At 41.8% G+C, this 23,904-nt stretch overlaps 1 protein-coding gene across 5 annotated transcripts in view; it reads left to right on the forward strand.

Moving 5' to 3' along the window:
• Window positions 1-17,767, forward strand: part of NFIA (nuclear factor I A) — a 246,013-nt gene extending 228,246 nt beyond the window's left edge. For 3 of the 5 annotated variants that reach the window (XM_054384295.1, XM_054384294.1, XM_054384296.1), the window contains one exon: window positions 17,194-17,252. In XM_054384295.1, the coding sequence (XP_054240270.1) occupies window positions 17,194-17,211 (18 nt within the window). In that variant the 3' untranslated portion in view covers window positions 17,212-17,252. Of the gene's footprint in view, window positions 1-17,193 lie in introns of all 5 variants that reach the window. The other 2 variants (XM_054384297.1, XM_054384299.1) reach the window with 1 other exon arrangement.
• The last annotated feature ends 6,137 nt before the right edge of the window (window positions 17,768-23,904 follow it).

The raw sequence follows: 23,904 nt of genomic DNA on the forward strand, positions 1-23,904 counted from the left end.
TTGCAGTGGACGTGCAGAGAACATGAGAAACTGCAGGAACAAGATCAGGCCTTTTATTTTGGGGTTCTGAGCAGAACTATTTATAAGCCAGGCCAGCACTACTTGTTGCTTAGATGACTGTTCCTCCAAAGGATAAGAGTACTTAGCCTGAGGCAAAGCACAAGTGAAGATAACACTAATTTGAAAGCATTTGTTCAAACCAGTTAAGCCTCCTGAGAATTATATATTCCATAAAGTAATGTCCCTCAGCCAGCACACCTGGCTTTGGAAGCACCTTAACTGCAAAGCACTTTTAAGCAGAGATTTGACTTCCTTTTCTTGGTCTGTAGCACCAAATGTAGGTTCAGAACATCATTTCCACACAGGGATAATGTTTGTCCCGGGTAAAGAACAGAAATTTGCAGAAAGTAGATACAAAACCACAGTTCTGGGGTGTGGGACTGCTACTTTCTAGAGCTGCTGAAGTTAGAGGGGCCTCTCTCCTGCCAAACCTAGCAGAGATCTGACAATGGAAAGTGAGGGCTGCTCTCCTCCAACACCCACAGCAGAATTACACAGTGCATAAAGTGCCATCTGAATTTTACATTGCTCCCTAGCATACAAGGGTCCTGTTACCTCATGGACTTCTTTCCTACTAGAGACTTGCAACAGACATAAGAAACGAGAGATCAGAAAACAGTGATGAAAATCAGAATCGTAATGAACAGCTGAGCAAGTGACAAGAGGAAGTTGTTTATGTGACCTTTAATTTATAGTAATTGCCTGGGCTGAAGGGCAGTGAAGAAGGATGGGCTCTTGTGGGCTTGAGCCCTATTTTGGCAACTGTAAGTTTTGATCCCTGAGCAAAAAGTGTTTTGCTGGAGAACCAGTGGCATCAAGATACTGATACATGGCCTGAATGTTGGTGCTGTCTTCCACCTTCCACCCAGGAAGCAGCTATGCTGGCCTGATCTTGTGTGTGGCCTAGAGATGGCCCTAAAACTGTTGTGTAAGTCTAGAAGGAGCATGTAGAAAATGTAGTGCCAGTCTCTATCAAGCATCTGCTGATAGAGAAGCTGAAAGAAGATCCTGCCTTTGCTCTGTGTTTGCCCATATTAAACTCACTCTTCCCTTTTGTCAAAATCAGTCAAGGAAATGTTGGCTGAATCCTTTGCTGAACTAAAATTGAGGTGGTTCCACCATGATGGGAGCAAAGAGCTCGCATGCAGCTGTGGTGCTCTTGATGTGTCCCTAATCACATAATAGCTCCATAGCCACGTGTCCCCAGTGCAGCCTAAGTGTGAATGTGCTGCTCTCATCACAGCTGCTAATGACAGTCCAGAGTGTGCTACACAGACAGGAGATACAAAGGTGACTGGAAATCAGGGTAACTCCTCAACTTCTATCCCCTTCACTGCCTGCTCAGCTCAGTGCACAAAGCCGATTTAATTGAGCTTTCATGCAGAGGGGTGGTATGAAATTTCCCTCTCAGATCAGTTCTTACAAAGCAGCAGAGAACAGTACACCTCAAGAAGAAAGCACATACTGCACTATAAAGGTCAGGTTCATAGAGAACTTCCCCATACCACCATGTGACCTTATCTTCAAAGTGGGTTGGAGACAAATCAGTCCAGAAGTGCCTGGGTTAGTCCTCAGCAGGGAGGATCCTTTTTCCTCTGCTTTTTATTCATCCTCCTTGCAGGCTCCAGTGAGCAGTTCACACTTTTTTTTTTTTTTTTGGAAGTGAACACTAAGCATCTTATTTCCAATAGATAAAGCATACAGTTTTTTACAATGGACACAGACAAATTTCCCAAAGTAAGCAATTAAACTTATTGCTTTTTTTTTTTTGCCTTCCCTTCCTGACAATAAACAGGAAGCCTGTGCGTAAGGCACCCTTTCTGTGGGTTTTATGGCCACTACTTATGCTCCACAGTAGGGGAGAAGAGAGAGAAGAAGTAAGTGTGGGCCTGGTGGGAAGAGTTGGCAAATGCAGAAATATGATGAATGAGCTGGAGAGATTTAATTTCTTACTAAATTCTCTACAAGCTGTGTAACCTTTCTTTAGCTAAACAATTACTCTAAAAGGCAATGATTTTCTGTGTTTTCATTGAAAAGTCTTCATAATAACAATGGCCTATGTTCTCCTTCTTGAAGAACTTCTGCCAAAAACCAGTTTTCTTTTTTCCATTCAGCAGGAAACTTTCTTTTATTTTTATTTTTTCGATCTCATATTCCCCACTAACATGGATTTACAAGGCCCACCACTTACTGCGTGGGGCTGGGAAGAAGCTTCCCCTCAGGCCAAATCATTTTGGTCCATCTTCTTTATAGGGATTCTTGCAACTTCCTCCCAAGAGAAGTGCAACATAAGACATAATACCAGATCCAAGTGACCATGTAAGCTGACAAAAAACTGATAGTTCCTGTGCTCTCAGGTACAGAGTACATGGAAGGCGACTTCCATGGAAGGTTTGTTTTTCAACAGACATTTGCAGTTGAGATGGGGAGCAGGTACCAGGTTTGGAGTGGTGGGGGAGAGAGTCATCAGATCTTTAAATTCGTCAGTCATGCTGCCAATATGATTAAATTAGGGTGGGTGCTGATCCTCGTGGAATCAGAGAGTCCTGTGACTGGAGCATTTTGTCAAATCTTATTTCAAATAGATAAAGCATACAGTTAGTTACAACGGACACAGACAAATTTCCCAAAGTAAACAATTAAACTGGAGAGGGGCTTTTTCAGAAGGGCATGTAGTGATAGGACAAGGACTAATGGCTTTAAACTGAAAGAGGGTAGATTTAGATTTGATGTAAGGAAGAATTTCTTCAATGTGAGGGTGGTGAGGCACTGAAACAGGTTGCCCAGAGAGGCTGTGAATGACCCATCCCTGGAAGTGTTCAAGGCCAGGTTGGATGGGACCTTGAGCAACCTGGTCTAGTGGAAGGTGTCCCTGCCCATGGCCGGGGGACTGGAACTAGATGATCTTTAAGGTCCTGGCCAACCCAAACTGTTCCATGATTCTCTGATGTTGGAGGTACAGCATGAGCAGTGCACTTTTCCTCCTGCAGAGCTGCACATTTGTTCAGACACACATGTGCACAGGTGCACACACAAATCAAACAAGTAGAAAGCACAATTATAGTTATGTGCCTCTCACTGCTTTTACTTCACTTGGCTGATTTCCTGACCACCCCACACCTGCCCCCAGCCTCCATTGCAGATAATGCTGTATTGGATTAGTCTGCCTCACTGCTGCATCAGGTCCCAGATCGATTTATTGACTCTGTCAGAGTGGCTACTGCAGTAATTGTTACAAGAGCAGAATAGAAAGCAAGAATGTGTCTACATAAAATATAAAAATGACATTTTGTTCGTTCTTTCCTCTTTTGCCCTATAGATCTTTGTGTGTTTACACATTGGAGAGCACTTTACTTAAGTTAATCAGCTCCTTCTACATTATTAATTGCGACAGTTAGGGTGCTACATGGTGGCAAAGGGATTATTGAAAACACTGATCTCACGGTCACGATGTGGACCTGAGTAGGTTTTTGTATTCCTTCCCTTCTTTTGCAACTACTTTAGGGTACTATCAAATCACATTTCTCTGGCTGACAATATGCCATCAGTACCACTGACCTCAGAGAGGGGCAGAGAGATGGGCACAAGAAAGAAAGGAGAGTGCAGAGGTTCAGCGTCTTTTGTAGCCTTGGAAAGGGGTTGTTGGAAGTTGGTAATCACAATAATTACACACCTAGCCTGATTTCTCTGGTTTGTAAAGAGCAATAATCCAAAAGCTGAAGTTTCCCAAGTGTTGAAGATTTGCAGAAATGGCATGATGAGACCTTTTAAAATGCACATAGAACATATACCCTTAAAAAAAAGACATACTGACTTTTTACAAGGGTTTTGGAAATGCCTTTGAAAGACATTTCATGAAAGTTCAGCTTTTGCAGCTGATGTCTATATGAGCTCCACAAATTCCACCCAGCCTGACAAACTCCAGTAGGTGTCACATGTGACCTGGATAGAAAAGGTCAGCAGCTGAATTTATGGCTTTTGCATTTAGTAGGACATTAAGATTTTTGCCAACTGCCATACATACTTTTTAACAATTCTGCAATCAAAGGATTAGGAGCACAATCTTCAACGAAGGTCAAAAATTAAAGGCCACAATCCCTACATCCTTCTCCATGGATAGACATTAAGCTACCTCTGTTCTAAGAATCACCTTTGCTTAATGGCCTTAACACAGGGGTCAAGGAATAAATAAGCTCCAGAGGTGAACACCTTGCAAAATAGACTAATCTGCTCTGAAATTTGTACTAAATTTCATAAAAAGGGACCAAAAGATGTGAAGCCAGGGAAAGACTCTCCATTTTGCAGCAGATTTTGTGTTCCCAAGACACCAAGCATCACCTCCCCTAGCACTGGACTATTCCAGAGAAATGTAAATAGCATAAAGGGGAAGGACTGAGCCTTGAAAAGAAAAATAGTAAAATGACTGCAATTTTGTGAAAACCTGTTTATATTTTAAATTTAACAAAGGTGTCTGTTCTTAGTAAGAATTACTAACAGCAGGCTGAGCTGTAACTTTCAAAATTTACCTGGTTTTAGTTCAGAACAACAAATCATCTTGGTTTAGGTACATTCTACTTTAATGGAGGTAGAACTGAAAAAGTTTAGTTCAAAACCAGGATTAAAAAAAAAAAAGCAACTCTGATAAAATTCCAAAGGCTAAATGTGAACATATCTTGTAGGCTTAACTATGTAGCCTTTGGTTACTTTGGTTGTTAATATTCAATTTTGAAAACAGTACTGACACTATAATCATAATATTTTCAGGCACGTTCACTTGCATGACCCAACTCTTACATCATCTCTACAAATAGTAGTTATTACACATGAAAAGATGCAGCTAAATACATTTCAGAAGTCAACAGAATGTAATTTTAATTATGAGATAGGAGTAACAAAAGTTAACATCAATAAAATGCAGCCACCTCTGAGGCTGAACACAGTAATTTCTGCATTGCATAGAGCAGCTTTAGAGATCTTTAGGTATCCTTTTGTGCTTTTTGATACAACATCTTTCTCAATATGACAACAGAAAAAAGCATCTTTAAAAAAGAAAATAATAATGTTAAAAATGAAATTTTTATGTGAGATTGAGTATTTTCATCCTTGCATGTGCTAAACAACGAGATTTGAGATTTTGCAAGAATACTCTTACACATAATGTTCCTTGCTTAGCTCTTCTCTTACTTTTTTCGAAGGACTTTCTCATAATCTTTTGGGTTAAAGATTACAACTGTGAATCCGTGGTATCAGATTTAACTGGACATTCCCTGAAGTCAGTGACAGTAGGAGATGGAAGATCTGTTACTGTCAGGAGTTTGTTTTAGAAATACATCAACATTTTTGTTTAATTGTGGTAGTATTTTGCTTAAAGCTATGCACAGTAGAGTAAATCTAGCCTTTTTCAAGAGATAAAGGTTAAAATGGACATTTGCTTTATGTATCTCTAGAGCTTTTATTTCGTGGCTACCAATATTCTCTCTCAGTGACTCCAAAGCAATCTTCCTTGCTGTAGAGATGGGTTCAGTTTGAGTATTTTTCCCAGTTTACTGGTCTTGTAGGCTATATCTGATAGTATAGGTCAAGTTACATTCCACCTGCTTCATTCCCATCAAGGGAGGGTCCAAAGGCTCTACATAACCTTGTTGTCTTCTTAACAGTAGAAACAAGGGCAGAATTTGTCCCAGTAGTGGCAACTGCTTTATCAGTCCCTTGGATGTTGCATGACTCAAAGCAGGGTTCAGATTCTTCTGCTGGAGGCTTTTCAGGAATACAAGGAGTAAAAGTAGCAATTTATCAAAAAGGCAAAAAAAAAATAGATGTGGGAGAGCTGTGATTCTCTGTACAATGGAGCAGTTACTTACCAAGTACAGTGAGCCACTTCTATACAGTCTGTTTTCAGAGTAAACCTCCAATTCAGTGACTCATAAAAGCCAAGAGGCACCTTTTGCTTTTCAGTTCAAGGTTTACATTAGTAATTTTGTGTTTTCTGTTAGTATTAATTAAATTGAGATAGTTTAATTAGTATTACTAGAGTTGATCATTAGTAGTAATTCATTCTGCCTGCCATACTGCACAAATATCATGAAGCAGAAATAACTAAATTGTTTAATTTCATCTCATGTAATGACTTTACACTCCACCAGGACTTTCATTGGCATCTCATAGTATGTGTGAAAAATCACTCCAAGCTAGGCCAAGACCCGACTCCCTTTAGCCAGCCATGTCTAATACATCCCTCTTCATCCAAAGGCATATTGTGTGCTGCAAAGGCTTTTCCCATTTCTCCCCTAGAAAGCTGTCTATCTCCAAAGCCTGAGGTGGCCTTTCCTTGCTGGGCTCACCCAGTTCTTGTGTCATCCCAATCCCAAGGGCCCTGATGGAGCTGCAGGGGACTCATTGACCATCATGTCACAGTGTAGTGGGAGAAGTCCCATCATTGATCCCTGCAGCCACACACTCCAGGGGCTGAGCACTGAACATGGTGAACAGCCTTCCATTTTTCTTAGAGCAGTTTGTTCCATTTAGCAAGGTACAAAGCGTCCGGAGAAACCCAGACATGGAAAGTTTTTGCGAGCAGGAGGGGTTTTTGTTCAGCTCAATGCCCTCTTGGCCTTCTTTTTTTAAGGAGAGATTTGGGATTGTTGCTGACTTGATTCATTATTCCACCAGCTCACTGTCTACTTCAATTTCAAGGTCAATGTGGCAAAAACACCAGGGTTGCCTCCATGCCCCTATTTCTGTCTATGTTAATTTGGAGACTGGTTTTGATCTCCCTGCCCAGTATGCCTAGGACTTGCCAAAACCCCAATTCCTCTTCCCTTTCTGTGGTCTCCAAACCCAACTTTTCTCTGCCCACATCCAGAAACATTCTGTTGTCATGGCCTCCTTGTCCTGGAGTCCCCAGCTCCCACGCTATCCCTCTGTCCATCTGCACCTGCCCGGTGTGCACCCTGCCAGCCCCGCTGTTCCTGCTGCCCACAGCCCAATTCCCTCTTGGCTCTCTGCCAACTCATCCCCCCTATTTTTTGCCCTGTTTTTATTTGGCCGTGCACGCTGCCTTTGGTCTCCCAGCGGGGCTGCTCATTTGTCTGCTTCATGCACAGACATCCACTGTGGGCACAGACCGGGCCTTGGGGGGGGGCATTTTGGAAGGGGCATTCACTTTCCTCTCCAGTTCAAGTTATTCTCTTCCCTCGCTTCTTCTAAAGTACTCCCGGGGCAGTCAAGAAAAGCAGCTGAAAATTTCCTTTTGTACCCCAAACTGTAAAGCAAAGAGCCAGAGCCTGTGCAGCAACTTGCTGGCCAAGCAGCCCATCCCGCTGGGACCCCTCAGCCCCGTGGGCCCCTCACATAGCTCCAGTTGTTCCATTGCTCCCTGCCAGCACGGGATTGGGAAGGAGAGTCCCAGGAGCACACCCCCCGAACGCCTGTGTACGTGTGTGCGCTCAGCTCAGGCTGTCTCACTGCAAACCCGGCTTGGGAGGCCCAGACTGGGGGTTGATTTTCTTTGGATGACTTTCCCTGATTTGTCTTAAAGCAATAAAAGTTAAAGAAACTTTTTTTGGGGGGGAAACGGTGGTCACAGGGAGATTATTTTTACAGTCCTGGGTCAGGCAAAGCTCCTGAGGTTTCAGGGGTGTTTTGCTGGCCTGAGGACTGCAGAAACTGGCTTAAATTGAATAAAACTGTAAGTACAGTATGGGGGACTGGGTAACAAGGAGTTCTGCAAAAGCAACAAAACCAGAGAGCACAATGAAGAATAGAGCGGGTTACGCTGCGGTGAAAGCATGTACTGGTTGTTATAACACCGTGCCTCCGGAATAAATTATGTCCCTTTAAAAAGTAATACTTTAACTGTGGAGCTATATAGAGACAATTAAGACGATATTGTTCTCCTCATTTCCCTCCTCCCACTCCCCTCAACCCCCCTTTTCCTCCCTCTCTCTGCAGTAGCTCTGTGGAAACTTTTAATGCTGCAGCTTGAAACTTGGGCCTCTGGGTCTAAAATGCCTGAGAAAGCACTGCGGGCTCTAACTGTAAAACATTCCTTCGGCTGGCCCTGGAAACAGGGCGCGCTGGCGCAGGCGAAGTTCAGAGGGATCACATGTAAATGAGGGCTGGCTGCAGACTCCCGAGGAGCGTTTTATTTCACTTAAACCTGAACTTGAACTTGCAAACACGCTGCCAGAGCCCAGCATGGCCAGACCGAGGCTGTCAGCGGCTGGCAGCCAGGGCTGTGGGCTCTCTGTGCACCCACCATCAGGGCTAGGGGGTCCCCATGCAAGCACGTTCAGGAACGTGGGAGCCCTGTGCACCCACCATCAGGGCTAGGGGTCCCCATGCACCCACCGTCAGGGCTGGGAGGTTCTTGTGCACCCACATTCATGACTGTGGGGTCCTTGTGCACTCACTAGTTTTGTTCTGTGTCCAGGGGCACAGGGAAACCTAGGACAATGCAGGCACTGTAGTTTTTGGGAGCGGGCTCATGGCTATTCCCAAAAGGATCGTGTTTTTCTAGCAAAATGCTGGAAAGCCCCATCACAGCAGCGTGTCTGCCATCCCAGTTTCCATTGGAGAGCCCAGCATGAAGTTATAAATGGATCCAAGACCTGATGCACACTTTATTTCATAAAAGGAAAGAAATAAGCAAGATTTAGCATAAGAAATATTAAAGTGTTGCACTTTCTAGCAAATGTAACCGTGCTTTAGGCAGAGGAAAGTACTGGGCTGTGTAAAAAAGAGAGGCATAAAGTGCAGAATTTTAAAACTCCTTCACAGTGTATTTATTTTTAAACCCCAACAGTAGAGGTAAACCATGAGGCATGTTTTAAACTTGTCTTTTTTGATAAAATCCATACTGCCATTTCCTTTTTCCCTTGCCAAAGGTGATGTGTGCGCCAGGGGAGAAGGAGAAGTGCCAGTGCTGGTGAGCATCACCCAGGTGTGGTGGCAGAGGTGGCTGTGGGCCGAGCTGCAGGTGTGGGGGCACCTTCCTCCCCTGCTAAGCTGTACTTGGCTGGTGGGTCATATTTTGGTCATTTCTGATTACTCCCAAACAATTTTGGCTATGTTTATAGCAAAACTTTGAAAGGATGAATGAGCAAAAAAAAATTTGGTTTTGGCAGTAATTATCTACAAAGATGTCCCTTCTGCAGCAAGGTATTATTTCAGAGTTTGTGTTAGGATCATTTTTGTTCTGTGACAGCGCATAAAGAGATTGGGACACAGCAATGAGGTCTGGCATAGCTAAAATCCCTTCTGCGTGTGTGAGGTTCTATAGTTTATCAATGCAGAAACCACCACGGGCTTTGAAAAGCAAACAGCTGGCTTGAGTCTGTATGCAGCGCTGCAGAGTTGTATGCTGGATTTAAATTACTAGCCTGCAATTTTTGGAGGGGGACAAATATGTAGATAGAGAGAGAGAGAGAGAGAGAGATAAATAGATACATAGATAGATACATAGTTAGATTCTTTTAAATGTGTCAAAAACTTTCTGCAGCTATTTGTTTTCTTAGTTCCCTTATTTATTTGTTACAATTTTCCTTTCTGTTTCATTTTGGTTTATTTTGCTTTTACAACAGTCTTCACTGCCCACCAGCAAGTCTACAAATAAATAATAGGCAGGGGAGTTTCTATCCCAGTCAGAAAACCTTATGGCAGCGACAAATATCAGAGAAAGCTATCGTCTCTCTCAAAGATTTCATCTCGCCATCCACTTAATCCGTTTGCTGTACCTCAGATCTCAAGTAACTTTCATACTGTGGGCTCACTTTAATGGATAGAATCTATTTTTCATGAAAAAAGCAGGAAATAAGCTGTCTTTCGTACAAAGATTTACAAAATGTAATCATTGTTGAAATATTCTCTTTGAACTGCCTTGTCCGCAGGGGTGTCTGGCTCCCAATACCCCCGTTTCTTTAGAACACCCTTACAAGTTCTTCTGGTAGATCAGGTACACTGGTGGTTCTGGTCTTTGATGTCTTGAATGAATGAAAGAAAAGCATAATAAAAGAGAGCTGTTGATCAAGCATAAAATACTCTTTAAGCTGACAGAATGGCAGAGTTAACACATTCTAAGCTGCTTTTAGGTTTTTCCTTTTTTCCTCACATTTTCCTGTGCTTTGTGTACAGTGGGGGTTTTTATTTTTTGAAAAGTCTCTGATCTATGTAGTATACCGTCCTCTAACAAAAACCAAAATGGGATTGTTTCTCCCTCTTTCTCCCTTTCTTTTTTCCTCTCTCTCTTTCACTCCCCTATCTTTTTTTTTTCTTTTTTTAAACAGTGAGAGTTATGGTTTAGTGTTACTGCAGTTAGCTTTCAGCCTACCATGCATAGTTTAGAAGTTATTCTGCAGCTTTCAAAGTCAATTTACTAACAAATATACAAACTTCTCTGCTTAACTCTTTAGAAAACTGGAAGCAAACTGTACCTCACAAAAAGTTCCCCAAGTAAAAGGAAGATCCTCTGTCTAAAAGGAAAATTGGAAGCCGAAAGACGGCCATAAAAATGACCTCATTGTGAGAGAACTTTCTTTTAGAGTCAGAGAAAAGGGAAAGTTTTCTTCCTGGAGATCTAATTTAGATCTTAAGTTCCCATACATTATTTATACATCATATTCAAAGTGCCAGCCTACTCTGCTGGCTGGATTACATTTCAAACATTTGCCATTGATAAGTCTTTGCTGTATTATATTCAGGCTAAATGCGAATATGTCATAGCACAGTCAATCTTTAATCTGCTGAGCTTCAGGTTCGGGCAGCAGGGGGTCCACTGCTCAGAGCATTGCTTTATACTTAAGAAACATCTGGGGCCAGCTGGGACACTTTACTGGAACATTCAGATGTCTGGAACAACAGCAGGAATTACTGTACGAGAGTGTTTTCATAGGTTTGGGAGGGTTTGGGGTGATTTAGTTTAAAACACTAGCTGTTCCCAACTTGAGGTTTGAACCCAAGCAGAAATCTTGCCTGAAGTGAGTTTGTTGATCCCGGGAGAGAAGTGGTTTGGACTACTATACATTTTTAATAGTCAGCAGGCACAGGTCCATATTACAAAATTATTGCACATAATTTAATGCAGTTTGCCACAACTGGCATCCTTGCAAAAGCTATTGGATGCAGAGCTACTGTACACATCGCCTGGAGACTTGTGTCCCTCCCGGGACGGGTTTTATCTTCCTGGAGTCAGTATAAATACACTCGTAGTGGGGAGTGTGACTCTCCTGGGTGTGGATGTTGGACAACCAGAAGATTCACTCACTGTTCTGTGTCCCCTTGGGGATGACCAACATGCTACTTATGTCCTTCTTTTATTTCATTTTAGAAAATATATTTACTAAATAATTAATCCCACCTCTAAGAAAATAACTTCCATAGGCACAAAGGTGACCTTGTCTTTAATACTCACCTTTTGGTTTACGCAGTAAGATCACATTTCATGCCTGGAGAAACTCAGGGGAAGCTAATAGAAAAGTGGGATGAATTCAGACATGAGGTAAACCAAAGGCAGTTGCTCTGTCTCCAAGAGCCCTCCAGCCAGCACCAGAAGCTGTATTCCCACTGCCTTCACTCACCCTGGTAGCCCATTTGAAATTGCATCAAAACCCTACTCTTGGCCCCTTGCTTTCAAATGACCCACCATGGGAAGGACCCTTCCTGAGACCTCTCACAAGGCAATGTCTAAAGGCTCAGTTTGCAGCTTAGGTCTTTCTTCATTTTATCATTGCAACCAAAAGGACCCGATACCTCAGTTCACCTTCCTAGGGTTAATGTTTCTGATTGCCTTGAAGTTCTTGTGGTGACTGTAATGTCAGTCCCAAACAAAACAACTGAACTGATTCACCCTGATGAATCCACTCAGGTGTCCGATGGTCATGGTTCAGGTTCAGCTTGGCTGCTCAAACAGCCGCTTTGCCGGCAAGCTCTAAAGCTTCAAGGTTTTTTTTGTTTAGACTCTTATCAAAGGTGGATTTTTCCCGCCCGGGCCTGTGCAGTGATAGCTTCCTGCAAGTGCAGCCATGCCCGGGGCAGCAACGGCCATGGCACTGCGGCAACTCTGTTTGAAGTCCTGATGGCATTGACCCATCCTGCCGCTGGGCAGCCAAACTGGGCTGAAACCTAAAGAAAATGGCTAGCACAGACCAGGGCTTAGCCCTAAGTGGATTAGGTGAAGCAAAAGCTCCTACGTGTGGAGTTTGTCAGAGTTTCAAATGTGTGAATGTCCTCAAATAACCCACATCGCCCGGAGAAATAAGCCAACTGTCACACCCAGTTCTGGATTCCACATTAACAACCTCCTTCCGCAGAGTTAAACTTTGCCCTTGAGGACTTTTGTTTAACTTCTTAATTTGAAAAACAGATAGGGCTGCTTTACAACCTTCACTTTTTGTGTGAGCTGAAAGGTCTCATTGTTAGGGCAGGAGATGTGCAGGTAGAAGTAAATTTATGAAGTTTGCATTTGATTGTCTTTCTGGTTTTCCAACACATGAGCGGGTGCTCGCAGTTAGGCTTGGGAGCCAGGGGTGAAACCCGTCGTGCAGGAAAGCTGGCTTGCAAAGACTTTAATGGGCCTGTTTCTGAGGTCCTGACACAGGCAAGAAACTGCTATCGGAGTCAATGAGGCACTTTCAGGTCTTCTCCTTCTAAATATCCTCAATCACAGAGTGTTTCCTTGCTGTTCTTCCCATACAAAGGGCCTGATTGTCAGAAGTGGTTCGAGGATTTTCGTGTCTCTCTACTATCTCCAGAAGAGCAGAAGAAACAAATGACTTGCGCTATCAAAGAAACCTAATTGCCATTTCAGACTTCCTGTTTAGAATTCAGTCAAGTAGATATTGTTTATGGTTCATAAAACCTTACTACTGTGAGGATTCTCAGATACTGGTAGCGTGGAGTTTCAGCTTTCATGGTGCTGTAAATTGGGGGGGGAAGTGTGATAATACTCCTCTGAGAACAGTAAAATAGAGCTCTGCAATGGTTAAATGTAATTTTATAAGCACATTCGGTGTGGAACTGTTTTGCATTACATGAGTTGAATACCTTAGAGATGACACACATCTGCAGGCACTTTATTAAATCCTTAGTCAGCACTTTTCAACCTGATGAGATTACTTCTTCATTTGACTGGAGAAAGGGAAGCGAAGATCTCGTACCGGACTGCAGAATTCTTTCTGATGTTTCACCTTGAGCACTGGGGAAGGACAGTGAGATGCTGGGCAGCACAATACAGAACCATAGTGGCACCGATAACTGTGTGGCAGTAATTTTACTGAGTAGGGCCTTTCGTTCTGCTGGATTCATTTAGCTGTAAACTCACTGGGAGAATAGTACTGCAAAGTAAATAGAGGGGGAAAAAACATACTGGCTCTTTTAGGAAAAGGCAAGGAGATAATTTTATCCTGAGCGTATTGTGATAGTGCTCGTGATTTAAATGGAGATTTTAAATTAAGAAAGGCAATACACCATTCCCCATCTGGGTGCAGCCAGACAGAACAAGAAGGGACAAAATAGAAAAGGTGGTTAGATGTGAGAGCGCAGCCTGCACCACCTTCTGAAAGAAGGCAAAAGGTACTTCAGCTATCCAAATGTAGGGATCTAGACTCCGTTTCTCCCCTGTAAGCCCTGAAATTGTGCAAAAAAAAAAACAAACCCTGACAGATCCCAACTATCGGGGCTCCAAAGGCACAATAAGCTTCCTAGATGTTTTCATTTGATGCACGGAGGTCTCCTCTCCCCTCACAGAGAAGTTTCACAGGTGCTTCAGAAGGACAATGGTACTCTTCAGACCTAATCTGGGAAGACTTAGACATGTATAGGAGGCTTGACAGGGATATGAAATCTTAATATTAAAATGATTAGTAGAAAAGGAAGATCATTCTGTGTGTGCATTTCAGCTGTAAGACGCTCTAAATTAAAATGGTATCCTGAGAGTGGTGCTGGTGGGTAAATGTGCTCTCTCTCTGGTGGTTCTACTGCCTCAGCCCATAAAACATCCCATCAAAGTGGGGTTGCAGGAACAGGCTGCAGGGATGCAGCTGTTCATGAGCTGCTTGGAGTTTGGATCCTGTAAAAGCAGCTTTTCAGTAAAGGTGACCCAGAGTCCCGTCAGGGAAGTTTAAAAAAGAGTCGTGCAGTTTGGGCTGATCCTGTAAGGGTTAATTAAGTTTTTCCTTGGGTATTAAGGCCAAGCAGTGTCTGCAGGAGTCATATTGACACCCTAGTGCATGCTAACTCTACTCCTTTATTGCCATGTTGCTAGTCAGGAGCACAATAGCACTCTGTGTCTGCAAATCATTGCTAAAATCATCTCAAGGAAAAAAAAAAAAAAAAAGAAAAAAGTTTGAAAGCCCAGCGCTAGACAAAGGCCCCAGAGCTGCACTGTGCCGCTAAAAACTCCAGAGTCAGCAACTTCTATTGATTAAAAACTAACCTTTAAAGTAACTCGCAGAGTGTGTGGTTAGCATTTAAATTTAAACATGTCATGAGTTGATTTGTGTTACTGAATGCCAACTCAGAAGGAGTTACATTCACATCAGGTTTTTTTTTCTAATTCCCTTAAGCAGCTAAAGTATTTCATGAAATGTCAATAGGGCAGGGGAGAAAAAAAAGGTGTTTTGGAGGGAGGGGACTCGCGCCCAGCCTCGCCGTTTCTTTTCCCATGCAAATAGTCACCCCAAAAAGAAAAGTGTGGGGAGCGACGCACAATAATTAGACCTTTGTCTAACTTTCCCAAGTGCCAGAGAAAGACAGATTAATTAAATATACAACAGTGTTGGTTTTTGGAGTGGGGGTCTCTCTTGCTGTGGAGGTCATAAATTAGGCAGAATAAATACTTCAATGTGTTTGCAGCGGGGCTGCTACGTCAGAGCGGCTGGCGGGCGGTGGGAGGGCGCAGCGCGGCTCTTGCTAATGATAGTCACGTCTGGGGCTGTCTGGTTGCTCCTAGCAACGAGACATGATGTAACACCAGGATGAACTTGAACTTGGGGGACTTGAAAAGGGAACAATAGACCAGAGCAATCAATAAAGCCTATTTCAGTGAAGGATTACAGAGCCGCTCTGGGGTAACCTTGTCTGCAAGGCACAGGCTGAATAGCAAGATGCGTGAAGGAGCGCGGTGTGGCGGGAGTACGGACCGACGGAAGGACGGACAGACAGACGGCGAAGGGAGCCCCACCGCGATGCCCCACTGCCTGCCCCTAGCCCGGGGGGAGCTTCTCCGCCCCGGGCCTCCTGTGTGGACAGCCCCACCTCCGTAACCGCAGCTTGCTCGCTTTTTGCTCGCTTCTTTTTCTGCCTTTTTTTTTTTTTCCCTTCTAAAGAAAAATGCTTTTGAAGCATAAGAGGAGTGGCGAAGCCGGAGCAGCTCCCGCCATCCCCGGCCCGGTGGGCCATGTGGCCCCGCCAGCGGCGATGGGAGCCAATTGGACATCTGCAATATAGATTTGAACCACCGACTCTGAATTTTTAACCCCTCTCCTCCCTGCTGGGGACTTGCAGGCTTCCCAGCCCGGCCCAAGACAGTCACGCTCAAATGAGAAGAGTAAGGGACAACTCGGCGAAGTTGGGAAGAGTTTGCAGCCTGTGGTGGTTGGAGGTGCCTCCAGCACGGCCCGCGCTCAGCTTTCCCCTGCTCGCCTCAAATCAATAGGGCCCTGCAATCAGGGAGGGGAATGGGACCTGGCACAAACCCTGCCAGAACCTCTCTCTGTTTATGAACTTTACATATGAGAACTATTTTGCTTAATTGCAGCTCGTGTATGTCTAAATATAAAATCTGTAGGCAATAGATGGAGCCGATATGGGACCAGTGTGTTTGTATTCAGAAGGGTGAGCAGAGGAAGAGTTCGTTAATGAGATGTATTGGAAGCAGGACAGCTCCTCCGATCATGCTATTTATTTTACCGGCTCCTACCCCCATGGCAAGTCCACATAATCTCCAAGTCCCACATGAAACTTGCCTCAGAGTCTTCTGTAAATGTTCCTAAATCCTCCTCTGGTTGATTACGCTATCAATCACCTTCAGACGCTGAAAAGAAATGGGGGGAAAAGTTGGTAGAACTTGTCATCAGTTGATACATGCACACATAGGCACCTCATATATTAGGGGAGCCCAGGTTAAAATGTGGGGTATCACCAATAGCTCTTTAATACCTGAATCTTTCTGGTTGTATTACTTGACTTAAGGCTAAATAGTTGCCACTTGTTGGTGTATTCCCACAGCAATATGTCACTGCCAAGTGGCATCCCCCCACACGTACAGTCCCAGGGCCTAATACTGCTGTTATTCATCCTGGGTTCAGATCGGTCTGACCCCGCCAGGGCTGAGCTGGGTCTCCCTGGTGTGGTGGCACTGCCCCGATTCCAGCAGAGCCCACTCCAGTTTTCCAACAGTGCTTATTTTCCTATGGAGTAGCAAAATTGCCTTCTGCGCTCCGGGCATCTGGGCATTTGGGTTAAGGACAGTATTGTTACAGAGCTGAAATCCCAGGGAATTCCCTGTCTTTGGGGGGCTAGGAAGGAGATTAAAAAAAAAATATCCCAAAATAAAAGCTAGTAGTTGAGGTCCACATTTTGTTTGGAAGCACAGAGACATGGGACATTTTTGCCGATCCACTCTCCCCTCTGATTTGCTTTATCCTGGCTTTTCTCTAGCGATCCACATTTCTCCTAAGAAAACAGCCCTGTTGTTGAATTTCTATGCATCTGTTCCAGTGAGACAGTTGAAGCAGGGCAGCATAAAGCAACAGATGCTTGTGCTGGCACATGCCTAAATAGCCAAGAAAACCCCGACTGCAGGGTGATAAATGGCACAGAAAAGCGAATGTGTATCGCCTTTTCAGGGGATTAGACAAAAGTGAACTAGAGGGATCTTCAAGCTATCGTCTATTAAAAAGATTGATAACTTGTAACATGACGTGACCCCTGCATTCATCTGTAGCTATGTCCAGTAGGAAAAAAAAAATTATTTGTACAGTATTTTTAATTAAGCTTTGTAATTAGGTCAATTTGTCACGGTCTCAATTAGCCCCCTTCTTGGCGGAGGAGGCTAGCAGCAATGTCCGGAGCCCTTTGGGGAGCATCGAAAGTGGGCAAAAACGGGGCTGACACTTTTCCTCTTTCTCTCTCTTGCAGTCCTGGTACCTGGGATAAAAGTCTCCGCTTCCCACCACCCACCAGACAGACCACCAGACCCCTTCCCACCTCTGTAACATGGAAGCAGCAGCAACGCAGCGCAGCGACTTCACATCAGTGGAAGGGGAGGCAAGCAGACACCGACAGCAAACTAGTACATGGAAATGGCAAACGTTATGGTTGAATGGCAAAGGCCGTAACTTTTTTGAGATTTTATTTTGTTGGGGTTTTTTTCCTAGACAACTTAGGACTGTTGTAATTTCTCATATGGTGCTGGAAATGGTTGGGCTTCATAACTTTTGAAGTGTTTCATTGGTAGTGTAAGCATTAGGTGACACTGAGTAGAACTAGCCTCTGCTGCTGCTTACCAACTCGCTGTTGTAACACACTTTCCATATGGAGCCTAACTGTTTTACAGTATCCTCATCGATTTTTCCCATACAGGTGTGAGACTTCTTGAGAAATCATGAAACACACTTAAACTATAACTTTTGTAGTAGCTGAATTCTGCAATATATAACTTACCAGACAGACATAGAGCATGTTTTTCTGTAACATATCGGCAAAAAAAAATTGCAGGTTTTCTTTTTTTTTCCTTTTTTTTTTTCTGTTGGGGTTCTTTTGGGGGGGGGGAGGGGGCTCTTGTTTTGTTTTGTTTGGTTTGTTTTGTTTTGTTTTACAGTCGGCACTTAGATATGTAACATGAACCATAAGAGCATTGTCAACAATTCTTTTTTCCACTCAATTGCAGAGCGGTATAAACCATCAAACTACTACTACTACTATTCACTTTAAAAAAAAAAAAGAAAAAAAAAGAAAAAAAGAAAAAAAAGAAAAAAGTTTGAAATGCTGCACTTACATTTAAAAAAAGAAAACAACATTTTTCAACAATTTTCAACAATTACACAAAAATTCATGCAGAAATGGGGAAGTTGGTCTGTTTTGACAGAAACTGACAGGAATCAATCAAAACAATCGAATTTTGAATTGAGTAAAGTGCAATTTCATTGGATAGCTAAATATCTTTGTAAGATAGAGATTGTTGAAAATTCTATTTTTGTTTTCCAAGTCCTTCCACCCCAGGACTCTAAATTATTGGGGTAAAAAACAGCCTTGCAAGAAAAAAAGGGGAGCTATTTTTGCTTTTTATGTTTTTTATTGTTAAACTTGTATCCCTTTAAAACTGAAGGAACGTTTAAAAAAAAATACAAAAAAAAATACAAATCTAATGGTGCTTTTACCACAATATGTTAACTACATTAAATGCTAATTAATCATTTTCTGTTATCAAAGCACATAATTAAAAATGAAATCATAATCTCTGTTAATTTTATAAGCTAAAAGTCACTATAATGGATTATGCCAATTCTGACAAAATTTTACATGTTTCCGGCAATATAGGGTTTATCAGTTCTCAGACACCTTGGGAATAAGAGAGAACGGTCCAGAAAGTAAAACACCTTCATGTCCCTGAACTGGTACCTTTTCTGGACTGGGATGAAATCATGACATAAATGAACGATGCTGATCTTTACAACTTTATGCCAGTTCAAAGCAAGGGCACTTGCTGAAGATGAAATAATAAAAAAAAAAAGAGGAAAAAAAAAAAGAAGAAGAAGAAGAAAGGTTTGGACCCCAAACGTCCTGTATCTTATGTACAAAAAAAAAAAAAAAAACAAAAAAAAAAAAGGAAAAAAAAAAGAGTGCAAGTGATTTTTTCTATCAGACAGCGGAGCACCCCTTTGCTTCACATGCAACTTTAAGAAGGTTTCCTATACTATACATATATATACGTTCTGGTTGGCAAGTCCAGCTAATCAGAGAAAGTCTCTGCATGTTCTAGTGTTAGTAACTAATTTTTATATAGTTAATGTAGGGTAAAGTAGAGTGCATTAAGACACAATATTGTAATCCCTATTCCAGGCACTTGCCTTTAAACTATGTTTGTTCGACCCTTCAGAAGGGTTTCTACTACTGTCCTATACAATCAAGTAACTGAAAATTCTTGGGAAGACACTTTGCTCCTCATCTTTTCCCTGAAACGATGTTTTGTTTTGTTTTCTTAATTTGCACGAAACAAGAAAAAAAAAGAATAAAAAAAAAATTCCATATCAATGTGCCTTGCCCTGGATAGCGATTATTTGTGGAATTGTTGCACATGTTCCTATATTGAAAGGGGGTTTTTCCCTAGTCAAGCATTTGGAGACACTTTTTGTAAATGTGACTTTTATGTCAGCCATCGTCAAGTTTCAACATCTAGAATTAAATAGGATGTTAGTTGTTCCGCAGATAGGAGTAGTGTTTATTGTCCTGTATGGTCAGTGGCAGTGCTATTCTGAGATCTGTAGATGCTAGATTATCAGTATTTTTGGATGTTGCTGCATTTTACATTTTATTTGGAGTCTTCCTTTTTTTCCTTTTTTTTGTTTTGTTTTGTTTCGATCCAATTTGTTTTCTCCCAGATATATGAAAATATGCAATACCTGCTTATATCATGTAGAAAAGCTTAGCAATTATTAATTTTTCTTTTTAATTTTTTTTATTTGACCAAAGTTGGTGCTGCACTTGACGCAGTGTGTTTTAGGTGTTTGTCTTTGTACTTTTGTGATTTTGAATGCACATGCAGGAAGGGCTCTTCTTAGAGAAGCAGTCAAACTGTGAAGCACTAAGCTGAACCCTGCTTCAAGCAATTTTTGTTTTACAACTGTTCCTTTCACAAGCAAGCCTTAAAAAAAAAGAAAAAAAAAAAACAACCTTCCTTTTTCTTCAGATCCCACACCCATTTTTATTAGCAGACTGCAATCAATCCACATTCAATAAAAGTATATAATGCCCATTTTTATATGCACGTTTTTAAACTTCCAAGTTCTGAAAATTGTTTACTGGTTATTCTCTATTTAAGGAAAAAATAAAATGTTTTGGATTTTCATATGTGTCTGATAAGTGGTTGAGTAGTCATTTTGCTCTATTGTATTGTGTGATTGTTAGTATATGGTATCACATCCTCTAGCCAGCATCCTTTGCCTTCCCTATAGCACTTAGCTGGGCATTACTTTATTAAGACATATGTGCACTAAAAAAAAAAAAATAGCAGCTTTCAGTGCTTCACAGTGAAGGGAAAAAAGCCTAGACAAACATTTTGTCAGAACCTTGCTATGAGACAAGGCATTACCAGTAAATTGGTTGTATATACAATAAAATTGCACCCTTTTTTAAACAAAACAAACTAAGCAATAGTTTGGGCAGTTAGTTGTTTTTAGTGAGCATGTTGTAGTCATGGCTGCAAAGAGAGAGAATTCAACTGCCCACTCAGAAGATATGTAATTTGTATGTTGTATAGTTTTATTGATTACACTGATTTATTCTACCCTATTTTATAATGCAGGACTTTTGTAATGTTGTTTAAATGAGGAAAAATTTCTGTCAAATTAGCTTAGTGGAATTTCTGATTGTTCGTTATAAAGGCAGCGTTCATAGAATTGCTTTTTTTAATTTTTTTCCCTTTTTTTTTCCTTCTTTTTTTTTCTTTGGGAACTGGATTTAAGTTAAAAACTTTCCCGTTTCCTTTTTTTTTGTATGTATTTAAATACAGTTATTTTTCTTCTCTCAATGGTATAGCATATTCCTATGCTTGAGAAGTATAGGCTACTGAAGAACCATTGTAAATGGACATTACAGGTATGCTGTATTTTTGAAGGTATTTTGTCATATTAAGTTTGATGACGCTAAAGTTAGGGAACTCTGAGCAGAATTGCGAGAAACAAAAAATGTTTTAAAGGCTTTAAAACATTAGGTAGGCGGTCAAGGGTGTTAACCAACAGGGGTTGTAAAGTATTACACACTAAATTAAATTGTCCTTCACCTTACTCTCACGCAGAAAACACAGCAGTTCCGTTCTGTGCAGGTGTAGAGAACAAGCAGTGTTTTAGCCCTTCCTCACGGGCAAGGCAGGAGCTGGGGAGCAAAGCAAGGCGGGGGGTCCCACCTGGGGTGTGCAGACTGCAGGCAGGAACGAGGGCAGCAGCATGGGGCCGGCGGCCGGAGCTCCCCCCGACCGCGCATCAGGTTGGGTCCCCGCTACCCTCCGCTTTGCTCGCTCGTTCCTTTTGAGTCACGCGAACAACTTTTTGCTCCTTCTCTCCAAAAAGCTTCAGGCGCACAAACGCTGACCTGGATCCACCCTACCCATCCAAATCTAAAACCCTAAGAATGGCTTAAGGTGAATTGACTTTTTCTCCAGTTAATTCCTTTCCTTTTCCGTCTCGTTGGGTTTGGTTTTGTTGCTTGTGTTTTTTAATGGAGCGAGGGCACTTGCTTTTCTCACGCCGCACACCCCAGCAATGCCATTATTATTATTTATTCTTCTTCCTTGATAGGAAAAACTTTGGGGCTTCGAGTTTAGGCAGCCATGGTACACTTTGTCTCTGTTGCTTCTCCCCACTCCCCACTCCCCACCCCCCTTAAAGTCGAAGGGGAAAAGAAACACCAAGTTTTCTCAACTCCACAGTATTCAGTCAGCCCACAGGAATATGCAAAATCCCTCTAACACTTTTTTTTTCTTTCCCTGGTTTCTCTTTGTTCCGTATATTTGCAGCTTTGTAGTAACAGTGTTATAAAATATTTACTGTACAAAAAATACAAAAAAACCCAGATGCATAGCCTAAAACAGTTTTTTTTTTCCTTGTGGTGATTTTTTTTTTAAGGATGTCAGTTAATATTGTACTTTACATTGTGTCTCTGGAAATATCTTTTTTTCTTCTTCTTTTTTTTTCTTTTTTTTTCTTTTTTTTTTTTTGGTAGAAGGCCTCCATCGAACAAAATTAAAACCATAACCGGCATGACAATGTAAGGAGAGCTTCAATGGCACCTAAAACAATAAATAACTAACAAAAACAAAAACCTCATGAGGTCTGTCAGGAGGCAGGTCTTGTGAAGTTAACACTGCCTGCTAGGCAGGATTTTCATTAAATCAAGCTTACAATGCCAATTTTGTCTTGAAGTCAATGCATGTATTACTGTTTGACAGTAAACCCAGCTATGCCATCATCAAGTCCAAGGCTGCGCAATAGTCTAATTAGTATCGAGTACATTTTCCTTTTATTTTTTCCAATAAAAAAGCAGTGGGATGAAAATTGCTTTGATATATAGCAGGTAACATTGAAGCTATTCCATAGCACTTAACTGTAGTGAATACTGTGTCACCAATTCTGAAATCAATTTAATGTTTAATGCAAATCCATTACATGGTGCTATTACAGGCTGGCAAAATGATTTACAAAAATGTGACAACTTGGGCTCAATTCACTCTGCTTTCCAACAATGTAAATGCATAGCAGTGTTTATCTGCATGAAAACTATGCACTAATCTATCTGAGAAAAAAAAAAAAAAGAAAAAAGAAAAAAAAAAGAAAAGAATATATCAACTTTGATATCTACTTTTCCGTTTACTTCAATCCTTGCCTTTTCGGTCATTGTTATAATGCCAGCTTTAGGACAGAAAGAATTATAAGAAAAAACCAGCATAATACCTGATATATTAAAATGTAGTGCCTGTGAAATCTGTATTATATTGCTCTTCTGAAGTAAGATTTTTTCTACACCGGTAGCCTTCGCTGTCTGTCAGAACCTTCTGATATAGGTGATGTAAAATAACCGTACAATATTAATGCATGCTATTCCATAATGCTTAGTAGCTGTATGAATATTACTCAAAAGTTATGTTAGTCTTTATTTTTTTTTTCTGACTTGGTTCTTGTCAGATAGGTTTAAAGATATTTCACTGAGAACGCAAATTCTGTCTTTTCTTGATTTGGGGTGTTTTCAGTATTTTGGAGGTATACATTTTACTTAAATTCAGTATTACTTGTGGTTTGTTTTTTTTTTTTTCCCTTTTTCCCCCCCTTTTTTTTTTTCTTTTTTTTTCTTTTTTTTTCTCTCCTTAGAGGGCAGGACATGGTGTTTGAGACCAGAAGTCAGTGCCTGGTAAGATTTTCTTCTGGAAAAGCTACCCTAAGAATTCAGAGAGTTTACTCTGAAGAACAGATGCATAAAGTTCAAATTTAAGGGACAGTCCTTTAAACCCACAAACGAGATTCAGCTCACGTGGCGAGAGATTTCTTAATGGGCAGCGGTTAACCAGGTACCCATGCTTGACCCTTCTTCACACCAGACTTCCTCATATAGAAAGAAAAAAAAAAACTAAAAAAAGGAAAAAAAGAAAAAAAAACTCATGTGGTTGTTTAGTTTCATGCACAGTTGCAATATTTTTCTTCAGACAAACTCTGTACAAACTTTGGGCCCGATTCATAAAAGCTGCGTTGCTATTAACACGGGAGGAGGCTGGTGAGCTTTTCTCGTCCAAATTGAGGGTGGCTCTTGTTGCCAGCTCACGCCTTGGTGAGCCCCCACATCCCTCGGCACACGCGTGTGCCTGTGCTGGCTCTCCTCTCCCTCTCCTTCCCCTCTCTGCCTCTCCTAACCCCACCGGAGAAGAGGGAGGGAGGGATGGATAGTTGGATGGAAATGATGCAGTGAGGCAGCACAGGACCACGCAGCCCCACAGGCGCAAGCAGGCAGGAGAAAAACGGGAGACAGGGCAGAGGGGGGACCCCATGCCACACTCTGGCCCATGCCAAGGTGTGTTGACATGGTGGGACGAGGCTACTTGCTTACAAAAGAGATCTTGTCCATAAAATTCTGCTATATCGCTAC

The sequence above is a fragment of the Indicator indicator genome, chromosome 10 (genome assembly GCF_027791375.1).
Source record: "Indicator indicator isolate 239-I01 chromosome 10, UM_Iind_1.1, whole genome shotgun sequence".
NCBI classification, from domain to species: Eukaryota; Metazoa; Chordata; class Aves; order Piciformes; family Indicatoridae; genus Indicator; species Indicator indicator.